Raw genomic sequence first — 22,722 nt, 5'->3', positions numbered from 1 at the left:
TTTTTTTTTGTTGCCCTCCGTTGGTCTTTGTAAACTTCCCAATCCATTGGATTCCCACTGCCCTTAAACACATTATATGCTTTCTCTTTTGCTGTTATGCTATCCCTGACTTCCCTGGTCAACCATGGCTGCCTCATTTACCCTTAATCATGCTTCTTTTTCCTTCAGAATGAACCTCTGCTGTATTTCCTGAATTACTCATAGAACCTGCCATTGCTGTTCCACTGTCTTTCCTGCTAAGCTCCTCTCCCAGTCAATTCTACCCAGCTCCTCCCTCATGCCTCTGTAGTTGCTTTTATTCAGCTGAAGTAGTTACCTCTGATTCTACGTTCTTCCTCTCAAATTGTAGAGTAAATTCAACCATAGTATGATTACTGCCTCCAAAGGGTTCCTTCACCTTAAGCTCCCTTACCATGTCTGCCTCATTGCACAACACTAAATCCAGTATTGCCTGGTCCCTAATGGGCTCTGCCACAAACTGCTCCAAAAGGCCACCTTGCAGACAATCCATAAATTCTTTGGCTTGCAGCCCACTACCAACCTGATTCTTCCAGTCCACCTGCCTTTTGAAATCCCCCATGATCTGTAACTTTGTCTTTTCTACACATCTTTTCTACTTCCTGACTACTGTTAGGAGGCTTTTACACAACTCCAACTCTGGAAATCACCTACAGTTAACTGCATAGCCCCTGCTTCATACTTTTTCATCTTCTGATTAACACCATACTCTGCATTATCATTACTATTTGGTAGCTTACAAATAACTCTAAGTAATGTCTGCTGCCTATTGTTGTTACTTAGTTCCACCCAAACACATGACACACTGATCTTTTATTTCAAGATCCTCCATGACCCCATCCCTTACTTTCAGCAACTCTGAACGTTTTTCCTTTTTGCCTGCCTTTCCTAAACGTTGTATATCTTTGAAAATTCAATTCCCAATCTTGGTCACCATGCAGTCATGTTTACGCGATGTACATAGGATCATACCCATGCATCTTTTATTTGTGCCTTTAGCTCATTAACCTTGTGACTGCTGTGTGCATTCAGATAGCATCCCCTTAACTTTGTCTTTTAGCCATCATTCTAATATTAAAGCAGACTTTCTGCTCAGCTTTGTCCTTCTTATCTAGGATTCTTAGCACCTTTTCAAATTCATGTTACCAACTTTACTTTCTTTCAATTTGGCCTGGGAAGGTAGTTTGAACTGACCCAAACAGCAGCAGCTAATGTCTCTTGCAGATACAAACCTCCTTAATCACTCAGTATCCTGACCTTGTCTCCAACCTTTTCCAGATCTCCTTTTCACTGAATGGTCAATCCTCAGCAAATGGCTCAATTTCATTCTCCTACGCTGTGAAGATGCTGCTCCTTTAACAAGGTTATGTTGTTCTTGTTTTTTTTCCCCAAGAGGGTACATAAAACCAGAGACTCCGGGAGGTCAAGGTTTGAAGGGTTTTTGGGGCAATTTGGTTATAGTTAACAGGTTCTGCCTCAAGTAAAAAGGCTTTCTAGATTTAAGAAAATCACTTACACATTGAAAAGGGAATGGCCAGTTCTCCCAGCTCAGCTTCTCTCTGGTTTGGTTTGGTTTTAGCAAGCAGAGCTGAGAAGATGCTGGACCCAAAGGAGCACATCCATGCTGATCCTGCCTTTCTCTGACATTGCTCCACAAAGGCAGTGTTTGATTTTACCCTTTTTTTGTCAAGTTTTTATGGGGATCGTTGCAAGTATTTGGAACAGCATCATTATGTTGGCATAATTTGCTGGATTTTCAGATAGGTTGGCTATTCTAGCATGATCCTTAGTCCTGGACTCCACCATCCAGGGGAAAGATCTTGTCTATTTATTCTATCCATGTCCCTCATGGTCTTATAAACCTCTATAAAGTTACCCCTCAGCCTCCAATGCTCCAGGGAAAACAGCCCCAGTCTATTCAGCCTCTTCCTATAGCACTAATCCTCCAACCCTTGCAACATCCTTGTAAATCATTTCTGAACCTTTCAAGTTTCACAACATCTTTCTGATAGGAAGGATACCAGAATTACATGCAATATTACAAAAGCGCCCTGTACAGCCACAACATGACCTCCGAACTCCTATACTCAAAGGTCTGATCAGTAAAGGAAAACATACCAAACGCCTTCTTCACTATCCTATCTACCTGTGACTCCATTTTCCAAGAACTATGAACCTGCACTCCAAGATCCCTTTGTTCAGCAACATTCCGCAGGACCTTACCTTATGTATATAAGTTTTGCCCTGATTTGTTTTTCCAAAATACAGTACTTCACATTTATCTAAATTAAAATCCATCTGCCACTCCTGAACCCATTGGCCCATCTGATCAAGATCCCATTGTAATCTGTGATAACCTTCTTTGCTGTCCAACTACACCTTCAATTTTGGGGTCATCTGCAAACATTTTAGCTATACCTACTATCTTCACATCCAAATAATTTATATAAATGACAAAAAGCTGTGGACTCAGCACTGATCTTTGTGGCACACCACTGGTCACAGGCCTCCAGTTTGAAAAGCAACCCTCCAGTACCACCTTCGAGGCAGATTTGTATCCAAATGGCTAGTTCTCCCTGTACTCCAAGAGATCTAACCTTGCTAACCAGTCTACCATGAGGAACCTTGTCGAATGCCTTACTGAAGTCCATACAGATCGTGTCCACTGCTCTGCTCTCGTCAATCCTCTTTGTTACTTCTTCCAAAAACTCAATCAAGTTGGTGAGACTTTTGATTTCCCACGCACAAAGCCATGCTGACTATCCCTAACCAGAGTCAAGAGTGTGGAGCTGGAAAAGCACAGCAGGTCAGGCAGCATCCAAGGAGGAGGAAAATCAACGTTTCAGGCAAAAGCCCTTCATCAGGAATGAGGCTGTGAGCCTCAGTGGTGGAGAGATAAATGGGAGGGGGGGGGGGTGGAGGTGGAAGGTAGCTGAGAGTGCAATAGGTGGATGGAGGTGGGGAAGAAGGTGATAGATTGGAGGAGAGGGTGGAGCAGATTGGTGGGAAGGAAGATGGACAGTTGGGACAGGTCATGAGGATGGTTGGAACTGGGGTAAGGTCGGGGGGAGGGGAAATGAGGAAACTGGTGAAATCCACATTGATGCCATGGGTTGGAGGGTCCTGAGACGTAAGACGAGGCATTCTTTCTCCAGGCGTCAGATGGTAAGGGAGTGATGATGGAGGAGGCCCAAAGACCTGCATGTCCTCGGCAGAGTGGGAGGGGGAATTGAAGTTCTGGATGTAGGTTTGCTCACTGAGCTGGAAGGTTCATTTTCATGAATAGTGGCGCCACGTTAGCCAACCTCCAGTCATCTGGCACCTTTCTGCGGCTATCGATGATATAAATATCTCAGTAACAGGGCCAGGAATCGTTTCTTAGCTTCCCACAAAGTTCTAGGGTACACCCGATCAGGTCCTCGGGATTTATTCACTTTTGTATGTTTCAAAACATCCAGCACCTCCTCCTCCATAATATGGACATTTTTCAAGATGTCACCATCTATTTCCACACATTCTGTATCTTCCATGTCCTTCTCCACATTAAACATTGATGCAAAATATTTGTTTAGTATCTCCCCCCATCTTCTGCTTCCTTGCTGATCTTTGAGGGGCCCTATTCTCTCCCCAGCTACCCTCTTATCTTTAATGCATTTATAAAATTCCTTTGGATTCTCCTTAACCCTATCTGCCAAAGCTATCTCATGTCCCCTTTTTGCCCTCCTGATTTCCCTGTTAAGTATGCTTCCACAGCCCTTATACTCTAAGGATTCACTCAATCTCGGTTGTCTATACCGGACATAAGTTTTCTTCTTTTTCTTAACTAAAACCTCAATTTCTGTAGCCATCCAGCATTCCCCCCGCCTACCAGCCTTTCCTTTCATCCTAACAGGAATATTCTGTCTTTGGACTCTTGTTATCTCATTTTTGAAGGCTTCCCATTTTCCAGCCGTCTCTTTACCTGCCCCCAGTCAGCTTTTGAAAGTTCTTACCTAATACCATCAAAATTGGCCTTCCTCCAATTTAGAACTTCAATTTTTAGATCCGGTCTATCTTTTCCCATTACTATTTTAAAACTAATGGAATTATAGTCGCTGGCCCCAAAATGCTCCCCCACTAACACCTCAGTCACCTCTCTAGTCGGTACATCCACATATTGAATCGGAAAATTTTCTTGTACACTCTTAAATTCCTCTCCATCTAAACCCTTAACACTACGGCAGTCCCAGTCTATGTTTGGAAAGTTAAAATCCCCTACCGTAATCACCGTATTATTCTTATGGATAACTGAGATCTCTGCACAAATTTGTTTCTCAATTTCCCACTGACTATTAGGGGGTCTACAATACAATCCCAATAAAGGTGATTATTCCTCTCTTATTTCTAGTTCAACCTAAATAACTTCCCTGGATGTATTACTAGGAATAACCTCCTGAAGTACAGCAGTAATGCTATCCTTTATCAAAAAGGCCACTCCCCACCCTTCCCCCCCCAACCTCTCTTACCCCCCCTTTCTTTACTATAGCATTTATATCCAGGAACATTAAGCTGCCAGTCCTGTCCATCCCTGAGCCACGTCTCTAAATGCTATGATATCCCAGTCTCATGTTCCAAACCATGCCCGGAGTTCAGCTGCCTTCCCTGTTAGGCCTCTTGCATTGAAAGAAATGCAGTTTATCAGTGCTACCTTGTTCTCTGCTTTGTTCCTGCCTACCCTGACTGTTTGACTTGCTCCTTTTCCCAACTCTACCAGTCTCAGATTGCTCTCCTTTCTCACTATCTCCCAGAGGTCCACACCTCCTCCTTACTAGTTCAAATCCTCATGAGCAGCTCTAGCAAATCTCCTTGTCAGTATATTAGTCCCTTACAATTCAACTGCAATCCATTCTTCTTGTAGAGGTCACTCCTACCCCAAAAGAGATTTCAATGATCCAGAAATGTGACCCCTTCTCCCCTTTACTAGCTCCTCAGCCATGCATTCATCTGCTCTATCCTCCTATTCCTACCATCATTAGCTCGTAGCACTGAGACTAATCCAGATCTTATAACTCTTGAGAACCTCCCTTTATAAATTCCTACCTAACTTTCTATATACTCCCTTCAGAGCCTCACTCGCCACAGTATTCCTAGTCTCTGACCTGATCTTGTAGTTACTGTGTTTATGTGTTGAGTCCCATTGAGTTTCCAGTCAGTCAATGGTAACACCCAGGGTGTTGATAGTGGGGGATTCAGTGATACTAATACCATGAATGCCAAAGTGAATCCTTAGAGTATAAGGGCTGTGGAAGCATACTTAACAGGGAAATCAGGAAGGCAAAAAGGGGACATGAGATAGCTTTGGCAGATAGGGTTAAGGAGAATCCAAAGGAATTTTATAAATTTTACAAAGGGGTGGTGGCTAGATTGTCTGTTATTCATGATGGTCATAGTCTGGCATTTGTGTGGCACAAAATATACTGGCCACTTGTCAGCCCAAGTCTGGATATTGTCCAGATCCTATTGCATTTGGACACTGACTGCTTCAGTATCTGAGGACTTTCAGAAAGCTTTTGATAAAGTCCCACACAAGAGGTTAGTGAGTAAAATTAGGGCGCACGGGATTGGGGGCAAAGTACTAGATTGGATAGAGAATTGGTTGGCTAACAGGAAACAAAGGGTAGTGATTAACGGCTCCATTTCGAAATGGCAGGCAGTGACCAGTGGGGTACCGCAGGGATCCGTGCTGGGACCGCAGCTTTTTACAATATATGTAAATGATATAGAAGATGGTATCAGCAATAACATTAGCAAATTTGCTGATGACACAAAGCTAGGTGGTAGGGTGAAATGTGATGAGGATGTTAGGGGATTACAGGGTGACCTGGACAAGTTAGGTGAGTGGGCAGATGCATGGCAGATGCAGTTTAATGTGGATAAATGTCTGGTTATCCACTCTGGTGGCAAGAACAGGAAGGCAGATTACTACCTCAATGGTATCAAATTAGGTAAAGGGGCTGTTCAGAGAGATCTGGGTGTTCTTGTCCACCAGTCAATGAAGGCAAGCATGCAGGTACAGCAGGTCGTGAAGAAGGCTAATAGCATGCTGGCCTTCATAACAAGAGGGATTGAGTATAGAAGCAAAGAGGTGCTTCTGCAGCTGTACAGGGCCCTGGTGAGACCACACCTGGAGTACTGTGTACAGTTCTGGTCTCCAAATTTGAGGAAAGACATTCTGGCTATTGAGGGAGTGCAGCGTAGGTTCACGAGGTCAATTCCTGGAATGGCAGGATTGCCTTACACGGAAAGACTGAAGCGACTGGGCTTGTATACCCTTGAGTTTAGAAGACTGAGAGGGGATCTGATTGAAACGTATAGGCTTATGAAAGGACTGGACACTCTGGCAGGAGGGAACATATTTCCGTTGATGGGGGAGTGCCGAACCAGAGGACACAACTTAAAAATACGGGGTAGACCATTTAGGACAGAGATGAGGAGAAACTACTTCACACAGAGAGTGGTGGCTGTGTGGAATGCTCTGCCCCAGAGGGCAGTGGAGGCCCAGTCTCTGGATTCTTTTAAGAAAGAATTGGATAGAGCTCTTAAAGATAGTGGAGTCAAGGGGTATGGAGATAAGGCTGGAACAGGATACTAATTAGGAATGATCAGCCATGATCATATTGAATGGCGGTGCAGGCTCGAAGGGCAGAATGGCCTACTCCTGCATCTATTGTCTATTGTCTATTGTCTTATGAATGATGCTGAACATGGTGTAATTGGTGAACATCCCCACTTCTGGCATTAATAAGAAGAGAAGGTCATTGATGAAGCAGCTGAAGATATTCTGACATGATTGATTTCCAACAACCATGACCATCTCCCGGTGTGTCAGGTAACTAACTACTTATAAGTGGTTTGACCCCAACATCCATTCTGCTCAGGCTCCTTGATGCCACACTCCGTCAAACGCAGCCTTCATGTCAAGGGCTGTCACCTCCACTTCACCTCTGGAATTCAGCTCTTTTGTCCATGTTGGAACCAAGGTTGTAATATGAAGATGTGGGTGTACCTTTAAGAGTTAAAAGCAGCAGAACTACCAGACACAGCCCCAAGTGTTCTCAAAAAGGCAACAATGTATGTAACACTGGGTCAAACAACTCAATTAGCTCGCTGCCTGGAGACAAAAACAAATTTGAATTCATCAATCAGTTTAAATTATATGCCCCAAAAACACCAACTTCCAATCAAGTTTGAATTGAGTATATTGACAATCTTAAAAGCTAATGACACAATCCGATGGTCTGGGGTATAATGGGGTTTAAGGCGGGGGGAAATTGAACATTTGAGAGGAGAAGTGCAAAGTCCTAGCATGTAACAGACTGCTTGGAAAAAAATCTCTTTCAAAAGTACCTTTTTGATCAGTAACCTGTGACGCATAAATTCCTAACAAGGAGAAAGGATGACACAGGAAGATCAGAAGACAAGAACCATAGCTACCTGGTTTTGAGATAAGAAGTGGTGTTTTGTAAATCTTAATTGTGAGTTTTATCGGACTAGTAATGTAGAAGGGAAGGTAAAAGATAGGTTAGAGAAAGAAATTATAAAGAGAGTTTGGCTAATTATTCTCCGTTATACTTTAAGAAATAAAGTTGTTAATTTTTACTTTACATAGTTCTTGGCCACTCAAATACACTCGGTGTGGCTGGTTTTAAATCAAGCAGGAGAGTTTACCCCCTGTCTTAACAGCTGTAATGAGGTCAGGAGCTGAATGGCCCTGGTGGAACCTAAACTGGGTGGCACTGAGCAGGTTATTGCTGAGCGGATGCTGCTTGATAGCACTATTGATGACACCTTCCATTACTTTACTGATGACTGACAGTAGACTGATTGGACAATAATTGGCCAGGTTGGATTTGTTCTACTTTTTATGTACAGGGAATACTTGGGCAATTTTGCACATTGTCATATAGATACCAGTGTTGTAACTGTACTGGAAAAGCTTGACTTGGGGAGCAACCTTTGGAAGACAAGTCTTCAGGACTATTGCTGGAATGTTGTCAGGGCCCACAGCCTTTGCAGTAGCCAATGTCTCCAACCATTTCTTGATTTCACATGGAGCCATTCGACTTGGCTGAAGACTGGTATTTGTAATGCTGGGTAAAAACGAGGACTGCAGATGCTGGAAACCAGAGTCTGGATTAGAGTGGTGCTGGAAAACTACAGGTCAGGCAGCATCCAAGGAGCAGGAAAATTGACGTTTCGGGCAGAAGCCCTTCATCAGGAATAGAACCAGGAAGCTTGCAGGGTGGAGCAATAAACAAGAGGGGAGGCGGGGAGAAAGTAGCATAGAGTACAATGGGTGAATGGGGGTGGGGATGAAGTTGATAGGTCAGAGAGGAGGGTGGAGTGGATAGGTGGAACGGAAGATAGGCAGGTAGAACAGGTCATGAGGGCGGGGTTGAGCTGGAAGGTTGGAACTAGAGTAAGGTGGGGGGAGGAGAAATGAGGAAACTGATGAAGTACACATTGATGCCCTGGGGTTGAAGTCTTCCGAGGTGGAAGATGAGGCGTTCTTCCTCCAGGCGTTGGGTGGTGAGGGAGTGGCCTGGGAAGAGGCCCAGGACCTGCATGTCCTCAGCAGAGTAAGAGGGGGAGTTGAAATGTTGGGCCACAGAGCGGTGGGGTTGATTGGTGCGGGTGTCCTGGAGATGTTCCCTAAAGTGCTCTGCGAGGAGGCGTCCAGTCTCCCCAATGTAGAGGAGACCGTATCAGGAGCAACAAATACAATAAATGACATTGGTGGATGTGCAGGTAAAACTTTGATGGATGTGGAAGGCTCCTTTGGGGACTTGGATGAAGGTGAGGGAGGAGGTGTGGGCGCAGGTTTTGCAATTCCTGCGATGGCAGGGGAAGGTGCCAGGAAGGGAGGGTGGGTTGTTGGGGGGTGTGGACCTGACCAGGTGGTCACGGAGGGAACGGTCTTTGCGGAAAGCGGAAAGGGGTGGGGAGGGAAATATATCCCTGGTGGCAGTTGGAAATGAAGAGATCGAGGGCGGGTAATAGGCCAGCACAGGGTGTTCAGGTGGATGGAGTGTGTTGGAGGCGGATGAAGGGTGTCCTTGGAAGGTGTGCGGGAGTCCTGATTGTAAAAGTAAGCTCGGAGGCAGAGGCAGCGAAAGAAGCGTTCGACATCACGGTGTGCATTAAATTCATTGATGCATGGGCGGAGGGGAATAAAGGTACGGCCTTTGCTGAGGACTGATTGTTCATCCAGTTGGAAATGAAGAGGGCGGGTAATAGGCCAGCAGGGGGTGTAATGCTGGGGACCACTGGATTAGGCTGAAATGGAGCATCCATTCAACACTTCTAGCTGAAGATTGCTGCAAAAGCTTCAGCCTTATCTTTTGCACTGATGTGCTGGATTCTTCCAGCTTGAGGATGGGGATATTTGTGGTGTCGCCTCCACCAGTGAGTTACTTAACCATCCACCACCATTGATGACTAGATGTGGCAGGACTGCAGAGCTTAGATCTGATCCATTGGTTGTTGTATCACTTAGTTCTGTCTATCACTTGCTGCTTATGCTGTTTGGTGTGCAAGCAGTCACCAGGTTGACATCTCATCTCAGGTATGCCCTAGTGCTCATCCTGACATGCCCTCCCGCACTGTCCGTTGAACCAGGGTTGATCCCCTGGCTTGATGGTAACGGTCGAGTGGAGGATATGCTGGGTCTTGAGTTTACAGATTGTACTGGAGTACAATTCTGCTGCTGTTGATGGCCCATAGTGCCTCATGGATATCCAATCTTGAGCTGCTAGATCTGTTCCCATTTAGCACGGTGATCGTGCCACACAACATGATAGAGGTTATTTTCAGAGTGAAGGTAGGTCATTATTTCCACAAGGAATGTGTGGTGGTCACTCTTATTGATACTGTCATGGACAAATGCATCTGCAGCTAGCAAATTGGTAAGGAGGAGGTCAGGTATGCTTTCCCCCCCCATTTGTTGGTTTCTTCAACACTTGCCGCAAACCCAGTCTAACAGGTGTATCCTTTAGGACCTGATGAACACGATCAGTAATGCTGCTGCCAAAACACTCTTGGTGGTGGACACTGAAGTACCCCACTCAGAGTACATTTTGTGCCCTTGCCATCCTCAGTGCTTCCTCCAAGTGTTGTTCAACATTGGAGTACCACCAATTCATCGGCTGAGGTAGGACAGTATGTGGAAATCAGTAGGAGATTTCCTTGCCTATGTCTAACCTGAAGCCATGAGACTTCATAGGATCCGGAGTTGATGTTGAGGACTCCCAGGGCAACTCCCTCCCAACTGTATACCACCATTTCTTCTGGGTCTGTGCTGCTGGTGAGACAGGATATATCCAGAGATGGTGATAGTAGTGTCTGGAACATTGTTAATAATATATGATTCCATGAATGTGATTATGTCAGGCTGTTGCTTGACTGGTTTGTGCGACAGCTCTCCCAATTTTGGCACTGGCCCCCAGATGTTAGTGAGGATGATTTTGCAGGGCCAACAGAGCTGTCTCTGCCTAGGTCGATGCCAGGTGATCCATCTGGTTTCATTATTTCGAGACTTTGTAGCGATTGCTACAACTGAATGGCTTGCTAAATCATTTCAGAGGGCAACTGAGAGTCAACCACACTGCTGTGGGTCTGGAGTCACTTGTAGGCCAGACCAGGTGAGGTTGGCAGATTTTCTTCAATGAAGAACATTAGTGAACCAGGTGGGCTTTTCCAACAATTGACAATGATTTCATGGTCATCAGAAGATTCTTCATGCCAGATTTTTTAAAAAACTGAATACAAATTTCACTATCTGCTGTGGGGGCATTCAAACCTGGGTCCCCAGGACATTATCTGGGTCTCTGGATTAATAGTCTCATGCTGATATTACTAGGCCTACTTTGAACAGGAATCCAATCAACCCTCTAACAATCACTTCTGCCATCTCCGACAAACGCCATCCTCCTGGACACGCTCTTGCCACCTCCTCCCCTCCCTCGACTCCATCTCAAACGCCTCTGTGACATCGCTCGGATCTCTCTAACCCTCCCCATCTGGATGCACAGCCCTCTGCTCGGGCCCTAACCTCACTGTTAAACCCACTAGAGTGTCTGTGTCTGTGTCTGTGTGTGTGTGGGGTGGGGGGGGGGGTGGGGTGCAGTGGGGGTGAAGAGGAGGAAAGAGAGAGAGAAGTCAGTCAGTGGTCATCTAGCAAACGGACTTCTATAATTGCTGAGGCCAGATACTAACTCCAACACATCCTCCCATTATCCCTTCGGTTACGATTCCCAACTCTGATCACCAAGCCATCATCTCCCAGACAATCAACAACCACATCACTTCAGGAGATGACCCATCCACAGCCTCCAACCTGACAGTTCCCCAACCTTGCACCACCCTACCCAAAATCCATAAACCAGACTGCCCTTGTCGACCCATTGTCTCAGCCCACTCCTGGCCCACCAAGTTCATCTCATCCTACCTCAACGTTGCTCTCTTGGTTGTCTCCAATATATGCTGCTTTAAGAAACAATCCTGAAAACATCCCATGAATTCTTTATTTAGGATACTTATGCCCATCTGATTTTTCCAGTCTATATGCAGATTAAAATCCTCCATGATTATTGCCATGCCTTTCTGAAAAAACTATTATATCCCTCTTTATACCCCTTCCTTCTTTGGAGTTACAGTTAGAGGCCTTGTACACTCCTACAAGTGAATTCTTTATCATTTCTCATTTCTACTCCAAACATTTCTACATCCTGGTTTTCTGAACTTGGGTTACCATCAGCAATTAACAGAGTCACCTTTTACATTTTCCTAGCTTCCTAAATGTTTTATATCTATTGAAATTCAGGACTCAATCTGCATCAGCTAGGAGACATATTTCTGTACTGCTTAACAGATCATACTCACTTATTTCCAGTTGTGCAATCAATTTATCTACTTTATTTTGAATGCTATGAGCATTCAGAAAGAATTTTCAAGTTTTGTTCTTTTTATTATTTTCCTATCCTCTTGCCTTATCTGTTCACTCACTCTCCGTTATGGATTTTATCTCCTCCAGTCTGCTCAACTACTCCAAATTAATATTTTTCTCTTGCTTTTAATTTTATGACTCTGTAATGAATCAAAGTCATATAGTATGGAAACAGACCCTTCAGTCCAACTCATCTATGCCGACCAAACATCCCTATCTGACCTGGTCTCATTGGCCAGCATTTGGCCCATATCCCGCTATTCCCTTCCTATTCATGTCCCCATCTAGATGCCTTTTAAATGTTGTAATTGTACAGCCTCCACACTTCCACTGGCAGCTCATTTCATAAAGGTACCACCCTCTGCATGAAAAAGTCAGCTCGAGTCCTGTTTAAATCTTATCCCTCTCACCTTAAATCTCTGCCTTCTAGTTTTGGACTCCACCACTCTGGGGAAAAGGACCTTGTCTATTCACCCTACCCATGGTCTTCAATATTTTATAAACCTCTATAAGGTCACCCCTCAGGCTCTGATTCTCCAGGGAAAAAACACACCAGCCTATTCAGCTTCTCCCTCCAACTGAAGGTCCCTGCAACATCGTTGCAAATCTTTTCTGCACCCTCTCAAGTTTAACAAAATCCTTCCCATAAAAGGCCGATCAGAATTGTAAGCATTATTCTAAAAGTGACCTCACTAATGTCAGGTACAGGCTCAACATGACATCCCAGCTCTTAAAATTAATGTTCTGCTAATGAATGCATACATGCCAAGTGCCTTCTTCACCACCCTATCTGCCTGCAACTCACTTTCAAGGAACCATGCATCTGCACCCCTATATCCTTACCCCACTATTCAGTTAAATTATATCATCTTCCCTAGTCATGCAGCTTGCTGAACACTGGCCCCAGCTGTTTGCAATTCAGACTGTCCCAATGGCATTTTCCCCAGTGCTAGCAGATATTAACTTCAAACTGCAAAATTTGTTTCTCAGATGCAATTTATTCAATACCAGGTTGCATCTTGGCTGAGGTACTAATCAAGAGATTACTACCTTAGAGGTTCTGCATCTTAAATTTTGTGACTAGCTCTTGATACCAACTATGTAGAAACACTGTTGCCTAGATCACTGGCAGCTACACAGACCACAACAACAGGATCACTCCCCTACTGCTAAATTCTTTTTTAAATAACCCAAGTATGGCAAGGGTGGACTGGGGAGTCGTGATAGTGGATAGGCAATTGATTTATATTCTAGATTAGAGTGGTGCTGGAAAAACACAGCAGGTCAGGCAGCATCTGAGAAGCAGGAAAATCGATGTTTCGGGCAAATGCCCTAGACCTAATGGATTTATATTATCAAACATGAATTATAACAAATATTCATTCCTACCTGGTGCAACATAAAAGAGGAAAGGGGGCTCAATCATGGCTTACAAAAGAAATGGTGGCATTCTGGCCAGAGGAAACACAAAATTGCAAGAAAAAGTTATAAACTTGATGATTGGAGTATTTTAGAATTCAGCAAAAGAGGACAAAAAGCTTGATCAAGAAGGGGCAAATGGAAGTAAAACTGCAGGGAACATAGAAATGGACCACAAGTTTCTATAAATGTGAAGAGAAAAAGATTTGTGAGGACAAATACATGTCCTTACAGTTAGAAGCAGACAGAAATAGCAAAATAATCAAACACATTTTGGTCTGTCTTCACAAAGGAGGGCATAAATAATCATACAGAAATATTAACGATCCAAGGGTTTGGTGACAGTGCAGAATTGAAGGAAATAAGAGTGTAAGAAACTGGTGCTGTTGAAGTGAATGGGATTAAAGACTGACAAATAACCAGGACCTGATAATCTACAATCCAGAGTGTGAAAGGAAGTGGTCCTGGAAATACTGGATGCATTGGTGGCCATTGTTCAAAATTCTATAGACTCTGAAGCAGTTTCTACATTGGGAGGTGGCAAATGTAATCCTACTTAAAAAGGGAGACAGGGCGGTAAAAGTTAATTATAGACCAGTTAGCCTAATATCAGTACTGGGAAAAATTCTAGATGTTATTATAAAACAAGTGAGAATAGAAGATTTAGAAAACATCAACAGGATTGGACAAAGCCAGCATAGCATGAGTTTATGAAAGGGTAATCACATTTCATAAATGTACTGGAATTTCTTTTCTGATGGGCCTTATCAGAGGTCTTCTGAGGATGTGGTTAGTAGAACAGAAGAGGACAGTGGGCAAAGTTAAATTATTTGAATAATATATTGTGGGGATCAAGAATTGGTTGACAAACAGGAAACAGAGTGCAAATGAATGGGTACTCTACAAAGAGCAGGCAGTGACTAGTGGGGTACGCGAGCATCAGTGCTTGGGTTATTCACGATAGTGAAGTTACCTGGATGAGGGAGCCAAAGTTTTCTAACAACAAAACTGAGTGGATTGAGAGCTGGGAGGAGCCTAAAAGGAAGCTTTAAGGTGATTTAGATAAGTTGAGTGAGTGCGCAAAGAAGTTGTGAAAAACAGAAAAGGAGGATTATTTTTTAAAATGGTGATATATTGGTAAGTGTTGACATACAAAATGATCTGGGTGCCCTTGTACACTAGTCAATGAAAATAAACAGGCAGGTGCAGTAAGCAATTGGGAAAGCAAATACACTGGTTTCATTACAAGAGCATTTAAAGTCAGAAATGTGATAGACGTTCATGAGGCCAATTCTGAGGGTGGCAGGACTGTCTTGTGAGAAGAGATAGTTTTAAATGGTCTTGTATTTACTAGAATTTAGAAGGATAAAGTGGTATATGACTGAAATGTATAAAATTTGAAGTCCAGAACTAGAGAGCATAGGTTTAGAGTGAGGGGGGAAAGATATAAAAGAGACCTGCAGGGCAACTTTTTCAAGCAGAGGGTGGTACTTGTATGGAATGAGCTGCCAGAGGAAGTGGTGCAGACTGGTACAATTGCAACATTTAAAAGGCATTTGGATGGGCATATGAATAGGAAGGGTTGAGAGGGACATGGGCCGGGTGCTGGCAGGTGGGATATCTGGTCGGCATGGACGGGGTTGGACTGAAGGGTCTATATCTATGTTGTACATCTCTATGACTCTATGGCTAGACAGAATAGATGCAGGCAGGATGTTGCTGTAGTTGGGTTTCTAGAAGAAGAGGGGTCAGTTTCAGGATAAGGGTAGACAATTTAAGACTGAGCTAAAGATAACTTTCACTCAAAGGGTTTTGAAGCTGTGGAATTTTCTACCACAGAAGGCCGTGGACATTAAGTAGCAAGAGGAAAATGTGTGAATATAGTATTGAGATAGAGCATCAGCCATGATCAAATTGAATGGCAGAACAGTTTCAATGAGCCAAACATCCTAATCTTACTCCTGTTCTCTAAATTGCCCTCAGCCATCTTCTTGAACTGCTACAGCCCTGTGCTGTAGGTACACTCACTGTTACGTTAGCAAGGGGATCTTGAATTTTTCACCCAGTGACGTTGAAAGAATGGTGATACAATTCCAAGTCACAGTCCGTGTACTATGTACAAGATAAACTGGGTGGTACTGTGGCAGTAGGCAGCACGGTGGCACAGTGGTTCTCACTGCTGCCTCACAGCGCCAGAGACCAGAGACTGACTGTGTGGAGTTTGCACATTCTCCCTGTGCCTGCGTAAGTTTCCTCCAGATGCTCCAGTTTCCGCCCACAGTCCAAAAAAAGGTTAGGTGAATTGGCCATGCTAAATTGCCCGTAGTGTTAGGTGAAGAGGTAAATGTAGGGGAATGGGTCTGGGTGGGTTGCGCTTCAGCAGGTCAGTGTGGACTTGTTGGGTCGAAGGGCCTGTTTCCACACTGTAAGTAATCTAATCTAATCTACTGAAAGTCACAAATGTTTCTTTGACGATACCTTCCCAATCTGCAATCTACACCACCTAGGGCAGCAAGTGCATGGATAGTATTACAATCTGCAAACCTTCTTCCAAGTACGTGTAGATGTTGCAAATGGTAATACCCCCATACATCTGCTGCCTTGTCTTGAGGTGAAAGACATTGCAGATTTGAAAAGTATTACCAAAGGAGCATTTGTGACATCCTGTAGTTCATTTTATATATGGTGCACATTGTTGCGATTGTGCATCGGTGTTGAAGGGAGTGAATATTTCAAGTGATAAAGGAGGTGCCAGTCAAGCAGCACCCTTCATCTTAGATGATGTCAAACTTTGCAAGAGCTGATAGAGATACACTCATCCAGATAAATGACCAAGTTGTTACTAGTTAAATTTATTTGCTAAACGATTCAGCAAATACAACTTTGTCAGGCTGTTGCTCAACTAGTCTTTGGGACAGATCTCCAAATTTAGGAACAAGATCCAAAGAGATTGACAGGAGGTTTAATGTGGTGTTGTAGTTTCTGGTGCCTCTGTTTCAATCCTTTGTCTTTTCTGTACGGAGTGGATACAACTAAGAGGCTTGCCAGACCATTCCAGAAACAGTTCATAGTCAATACCATTGCTGTGGGTGTGAAAGCCAAATTAAGCAAGGTCAGCAGATTTCCTTCTGGAAGGGGCAATCAGCAATGGTTTCACCGTTATCGTTTCTGATGCAAGCTTTTAATTCAAGAATTAAGAAATGAATTTACATTCCACCAGCTGCTGTGAAATCTTAACTCATGTGCCCCAATGAAAGAGCCTCAGCCTCTGGATTACCAACCCAATGATCATGCCACTACATCATCTATGGAAAACGGCATCTGGGAAATTAAAAACACAATAAGAGCTGAGACTAAGAGAAGGGAATGTCAGCTAGCATAAAAGGGAATCACAACATAATTTATAGACAGTTAAATTGCTAAACGGTGGTTAAAAGGAGATGCAGGACCAAATAGGGACCCAAAAGGAGAATTAGGCATGAAAGTTAAACGAATGACTGAGAAACTGAGCACTTTGCTTCAAGATGTCGTCACATCAAAATAGAATAATTGAGATACTGGCCAGGCTAAAAAGGTGATAAAGAACAAGTTTTAGACAAGTTGTCTGTCCTTGAAATTGATAACTCACTAGATCCAGTTCAGATGTTTGTGAAGATAAATGATGGAAATCAGGATGGAAATGGCAGACACTGGCCATAATCATCTGATCCTTCTCAGATACAAGGGTGTGGCCAAGGGCTACAGACTTGAAAATAGTATATCTTGTTCAAAGAGGTTCAAAGGACAACCCTAGCAAATAGACTTGTCACTTTAACTTTGGTGGTGGGAAGCTTTTAGAAATTATAATCAAAGATAAAATTCAGAGTCAACGTGGATTAATCAAGGAAAGCAGGTGTGTGAAGATAAAAGGTATTTAACTAATGGAGTTTTTTGGTAAGGTAATGGCGACTAGATGGAGAGTAATGCATTTGACATGATGTGCATGGACTTCCAAAAACTCTGATAAAATCTCACATACCAAGCTTGTCAGCAAAATTCAAGTCAATGCAACAAAAGGGATAATGGCAGCATGGATGGGAAATTAGTGCCAGGAATCAAAGAACATTTTGCTGTTCTTAGGAATGGAGAAGGATATATTGCAGGGGTCTGCAAAAGCTCAGCATTCAGATCATTCCACCTTCCTAATTTGTTTGAATGGCTTAGACTTTGCTGTGTACACAGTACAAAACTTGGAAGCCCTGTGGTTTGAAAGAGTGATAGCAGTAAGACTCCAAGGGGACAAAAGACAAGTTTGTGGAATGGGACCTAGCTGGTGGAATTTAATGTGAGAAGGGCATATTTTGGTAGGAGGAATGAGAAGCAATAAAAAGATGATGAAGGAGCTATAAACATAGACAGTCATGGGGGTATATGTGCACAAATCACTGAAGGTAGCAAGGCAGAAAGGAGGTGTGGGGGAAGGATTAAAGATTTGGGCTTTATAAACTAAAGGGCCAGCACGTGAAAGCAAGGAAGTGATGACAAACCTTAACAAAAGATCAATTTTGCCTTAACTGGAGTAACTGTTACTAAGCACTTACAGCCTTAGCTTGGTATCATGTGTCCAATTAAGGAGGACATAAAGGCAATGCACAGGCTGCAAAATATTTACAAAAGGTTACCAAAAATGAGTGACTTCAGTTACAAAGGTAGATTAAACAATTGGAGCTGTTCTTCAACAATAGAAGGTTGAGAGGAGATTTGATGGGATTGTTCAAAATCATGAAGCATTGGTGCAGGAACCAAAGAACAAGTGAAAGAAATTGTCAAAAGAACCTTTAAAAAAAGTGAACAGGGAGAAACTATTTTCAGAAATTGGTTAGGATCTTGAATGTATCACCCAAGAATGTGGTGTATGCAGATTCAATTATGGCTTTGTTATGAAGATGTGGGTGTACCTTTAAGACAGTGAAGGACTTGGCAAGTACACCGACTGCTGGAGAATTTACAAAGTAACATTCGATTAAGAACAAACAGCAGTTGTTAAGTTGCTATGAGACAAAAAAAAACACAAATTCAAATTCAGCCCATCAGTTTAAATTATTCCCCGAAGAATATCAAACTCCAATCCAGTTTGAATTCAGTATATTGACAATCTTAAAAGCTAAATGACACAATCCGATGTTTTGGGGGTATAAGACCAGGGAAAATTGAACAGTTGAGAGGAGAACTGATAAGACTAGCATGTAAACAGATGGCCTGAAAGTAGCTCTCTTAAAAGTACCTTTTCGATCAGGAACTTGTGATGCTGAAATCCCTGAGAGTAAGAAAAGAAGACACAGGAAGATCCGAATAGAAGCACAAAAGCTGCCTAGTTTTGAGATAAGAACTAAACCTTTTGTAAACCTTAATTGGGAGTTTTATCGGACTAGTATTACAGAAGAGATTGGGGAGGCGCTGAATGAATACTTTTCGTCAGTATTCACTCAGGAACAGGACATTGTTGTCGATATGAATACTGAGGCACGAATAAGTAGAATGGATGGCTTTGAGATATGTAGAGAAGAGGTGTTGGAAATTCTGGCAAGGGTGAAAATAGATAAGTCCCCTGGGCCTGATTGCATTTATCCTAGGATTCTCTGGGAAGCAAGGGAGGAGATTGCAGAGCCATTGGCCTTGATTTTTGTGTCCTCTTTGTCTACAGGAGTAGTGCCAGAGGACTGGAGGCTAGCAAACGTGGTTCCCTTGTTCAAGAAGGGGAGTAGGGATAATCCTAGTAACTATAGGCCAGTGAGTCTCACTTCTGTTGTGGGCAAAGTCTTAGAGAGAATTATAAGGGATAGGATTTATGCACATCTGGATAAGAATGATGTGATCAAGGATAGTCAGCATGGTTTTGTGAAGGGCAGGTCGTGCCTCACAAACCTTATTGAATTCTTTGAGAAGGTGACGAAGGAGGTAGATGAGGGGAAAGCGGTAGATGTAGTATATATGGATTTTAGTAAGGCGTTTGATAAGGTCCCCCATGGTAGGCTACTGCAGAAAATACAGAGATATGGCATTGAGGGTGAGTTGGAGGTTTGGATTAGGAATTGGCTCTCTGGAAGAAGACAGAGGGTAGTAGTTGATGGCAAAGATTCATCTTGGAGTGCCGTCACTAGTGGTGTTCCGCAAGGATCTGTTTTGGGACCATTGCTGTTTGTCATTTTTATAAATGACCTGGAGGAAGGGTTAGAAGGTTGGGTGAGCAAGTTTGCGGATGATACGAAAGTCGGAGGAGTTGTAGACAGTGAGGAAGGATATGGCAGGTTACAGCGGGATATAGAGAAGCTGCAGAGCTGGGCAGAAAGGTGGCAAATGGAGTTCAATGTAGCTAAGTGTGAAGTGATTCACTTTGGTAAGAGTAATAAAAAGATGGATTACTGGGCTAATGGTAGACTACTTGGTAGTGTGGAAGAGCAGAGGGATCTTGGTGTCCATGTACACAGATCTCTGAAAGTTGCCACCCAGGTAAATAGTGCAGTGAAGAAGGCATATGGCGTACTGGCTTTTATTGGTAGAGGAATTGAGTTCCGGAGTCCTGAGGTCATGCTGCAGTTGTATAAGACTCTGGTGCGGCCGCTTCTGGAATATTGTGTGCAGTTTTGGTCGCCATACTATAGGAAGGATGTGGAGGCACTGGAACGGGTGCAGAGGAAGTTTACCAGGATGTTGCCTGGTATGGTAGGAAGATCCTATGAGGAAAGGCTGAGGCACTTGGGGTTGTTTTCATTGGAGAAAAGAAGGTTTAGGGGTGATTTGATAGAGGTGTACAAGATGATTAGGGGGTTAGATAGGGTTGACAGTGAGAACCTTTTTCCGCGTATGGAGTCAGCTATTACAAGGGGGCATAGCTTTAAATTAAGGGGGGGTAGATATAGGACTGATGTTAGGGGTAGGTTCTTCACTCAGCGAGTCGTAAGATCATGGAATGCCCTGCCAGTAGCAGTAGTGGACTCTCCCTCTTTATGGGTATTTAAGCGGGCATTGGATAGGTATATGGAGGATAGTGGGTTAGTGTAGGTTAGGTGGGCTTTGATCGGCGCAACATCGAGGGCCGAAGGGCCTGTACTGCGCTGTATTGTTCTATGTTCTATGTTCTATGTTCTAAGGGAAGGTAAAAGATAGGTTAGAGGAAGAAATTATAAATAAGGGTTAGTTAATTATTCTCTGTTATACTTTAAGAAATAAAGTTGTTAATTTTTACTTTAAATACATCTTAGTCACTTGGAATTTTACAGATTACTGCATGGTATAAATCTTTTCTGTGTTGCTGGTTTTAAATTAAACAGGAAGGTTTACATTGTGTCATAACAGTTTCAAAACAGAATTGAATGATTATCTAATCAGGAAAGATTTACAGGATTATTGGGGGAGGTGCGATGGTAGGTGGCATCAGCATGATTAGCTGTCTTGCAGACAGTTAACTTTATTATGTGTGGTGAACCCATTCAAGAGAACTAAACTCAACATCTTTGGACTAGGAAAGGTTCCTGATCTCTGTGAAAGTATAGATGCCCAAATGTCAAAAACAGGCAGGACGGAGTTCAATTTTATCTCTGCAGTGGGATGACATGCCAACATTTGCTTTCTACTATACAAAAAGAGAGATTCTGGACAGTACCTACTCCCTTAGAACTAGAATTATTGAACTTGTTCCATTGAGAGAAAATTGACCCATCTGATGATGGATTTATGACTACGACTATGACTTCAGCAAATAAAGAAATTTTAGTTGTTACACGACTTCAAGATAATGAATCTAATTTATTCGCACACTCAATTTCTTTTAATTATTTAATTTGGCACTACAGGATTTATGCAAGAGTTACAATTATCGTCAAACCAGGCGATGGCGTCAGGATGCACAGTGCCAATCTGCCTAGGTTAGCAGTTTTTCTCCCACTACTAATTGCAAAATGTAAAATCCAGCCTGTATAAGCTTGCAATCCACACTAGTCACACAAAACTTATTATGAAAGTGAAACACGCTAGAGAACTGGCACTAAAATACTACAGTTGTCTAATTTGCGAGAATTCATACTCACTTTAATTGATGAATTAATGCTGTCACAGAAATATATTTATAAGAATATATGAACTCAGCGCAACTCTAGTGAACTACTTGATATTTAAAATTGATTACAGAATTAGAAGAAACACCATAATCACCATATACATTTACAGGGGTGGAACAATCATTATTCATTGAAAATTTGAAAAACTAATTGAGACTACATTAGCTACTCACATCTGGTAGGTGCTGTAACTTCTGCTGGACTTTAGGAGGGAAGGCTGCTGCCATTCTGTCAGGAAAAAAAAAGAGTACATTCAGAAAAACACGTGCCTGAAATAACAAGTCTAAAACACATCATTTTAAAGTACTAAATGATCTAAAATTTCCACTGGAGAACAATCTTGAATTATCTTGTTTTTCGAAAATAAGTTTCTGATTTTTAACTGTAAAGATGAATTTAAATTAGTTTAAAATGTCAATATCCAGTTTGCTTCAATATGCAGAACAATGAGGTTGGGACTTCTATCAGTAGTTTGTGCTGCATTAGCAACTGGCAGGAACACAAATTGACTGAAGTATCCAAGTAAAAGTGGAGAAGTGAACATTGCTACTGTTTAATCCATTTTAGCAATTCCTGCTGAAAATGCATACAGATCATAGGTGAAATATAAGACTCAGAAACGATGCCTCTATGTCAAATAATATTCACTCAGAAAAAGACAGCACATATGAAATTCAAGTAGTCTTTCAAAAAGTCAACAATTTGATGCACCTTTAAAGGGACAATTCTGCAAATAAAATTTTAGTCAAATCTATTTTCTGTGGGGTTTGGAAGATATGTTGCGTGCAACATCAGATTTTACATTGGACAATTCAAATTATATAACTTAAGAGACCAGCAATTCAAGTGGTCAGTCTCAAGCTTGAACAGAAATGCCAGAGCTTTAGACAAAGACTTAATGCACTGGAGAAGTAATGCATTAAGAACTTTAAAATTATTAGGCAAATCTCAGACAGTTTTTCAAGTGAACTGTTGTTAAAATATAACCAAAAGTCTGAAGACATTTGCAAGTTTTTTTTGAAGACAGTATTAAACTCTATTAAACTGTTATTCTTGGGAAAGTATAACACTAACCTGCTGTTTTTCTGACAGCGGGACAGAAATCTTGCGGAGATACTCAAACGAGGATTCAGGAAGAAATTGCTTTCATTTTCTGCATTTGGCTGTAAATCGTTCAGTGTTCCGTCAAATTTCTCTGCAAATTAA

At 42.5% G+C, this 22,722-nt stretch overlaps 1 protein-coding gene across 3 annotated transcripts in view; it reads right to left on the bottom strand.

The window, feature by feature from the left end:
- The window catches only part of LOC140454446 (mitogen-activated protein kinase-binding protein 1-like), a 181,230-nt gene that overhangs the window by 10,295 nt on the left and 148,213 nt on the right, over nt 1–22,722 (bottom strand). For all 3 annotated transcript variants that reach the window (XM_072549189.1, XM_072549190.1, XM_072549191.1), the window contains exons 26-27: nt 22,591–22,711; nt 21,690–21,744 (exon numbers count right to left, since the gene is read on the bottom strand). In XM_072549189.1, coding sequence (XP_072405290.1) covers nt 21,690–21,744; nt 22,591–22,711 — 176 coding nt within the window. The remainder of the gene's footprint in view (nt 1–21,689; nt 21,745–22,590; nt 22,712–22,722) is intronic.

Source organism: Chiloscyllium punctatum, chromosome 29 (genome assembly GCF_047496795.1).
Source record: "Chiloscyllium punctatum isolate Juve2018m chromosome 29, sChiPun1.3, whole genome shotgun sequence".
In the NCBI taxonomy this organism is placed as follows: domain Eukaryota; kingdom Metazoa; phylum Chordata; class Chondrichthyes; order Orectolobiformes; family Hemiscylliidae; genus Chiloscyllium; species Chiloscyllium punctatum.
This window is presented reverse-complemented; position numbering and strand designations above follow the sequence as displayed.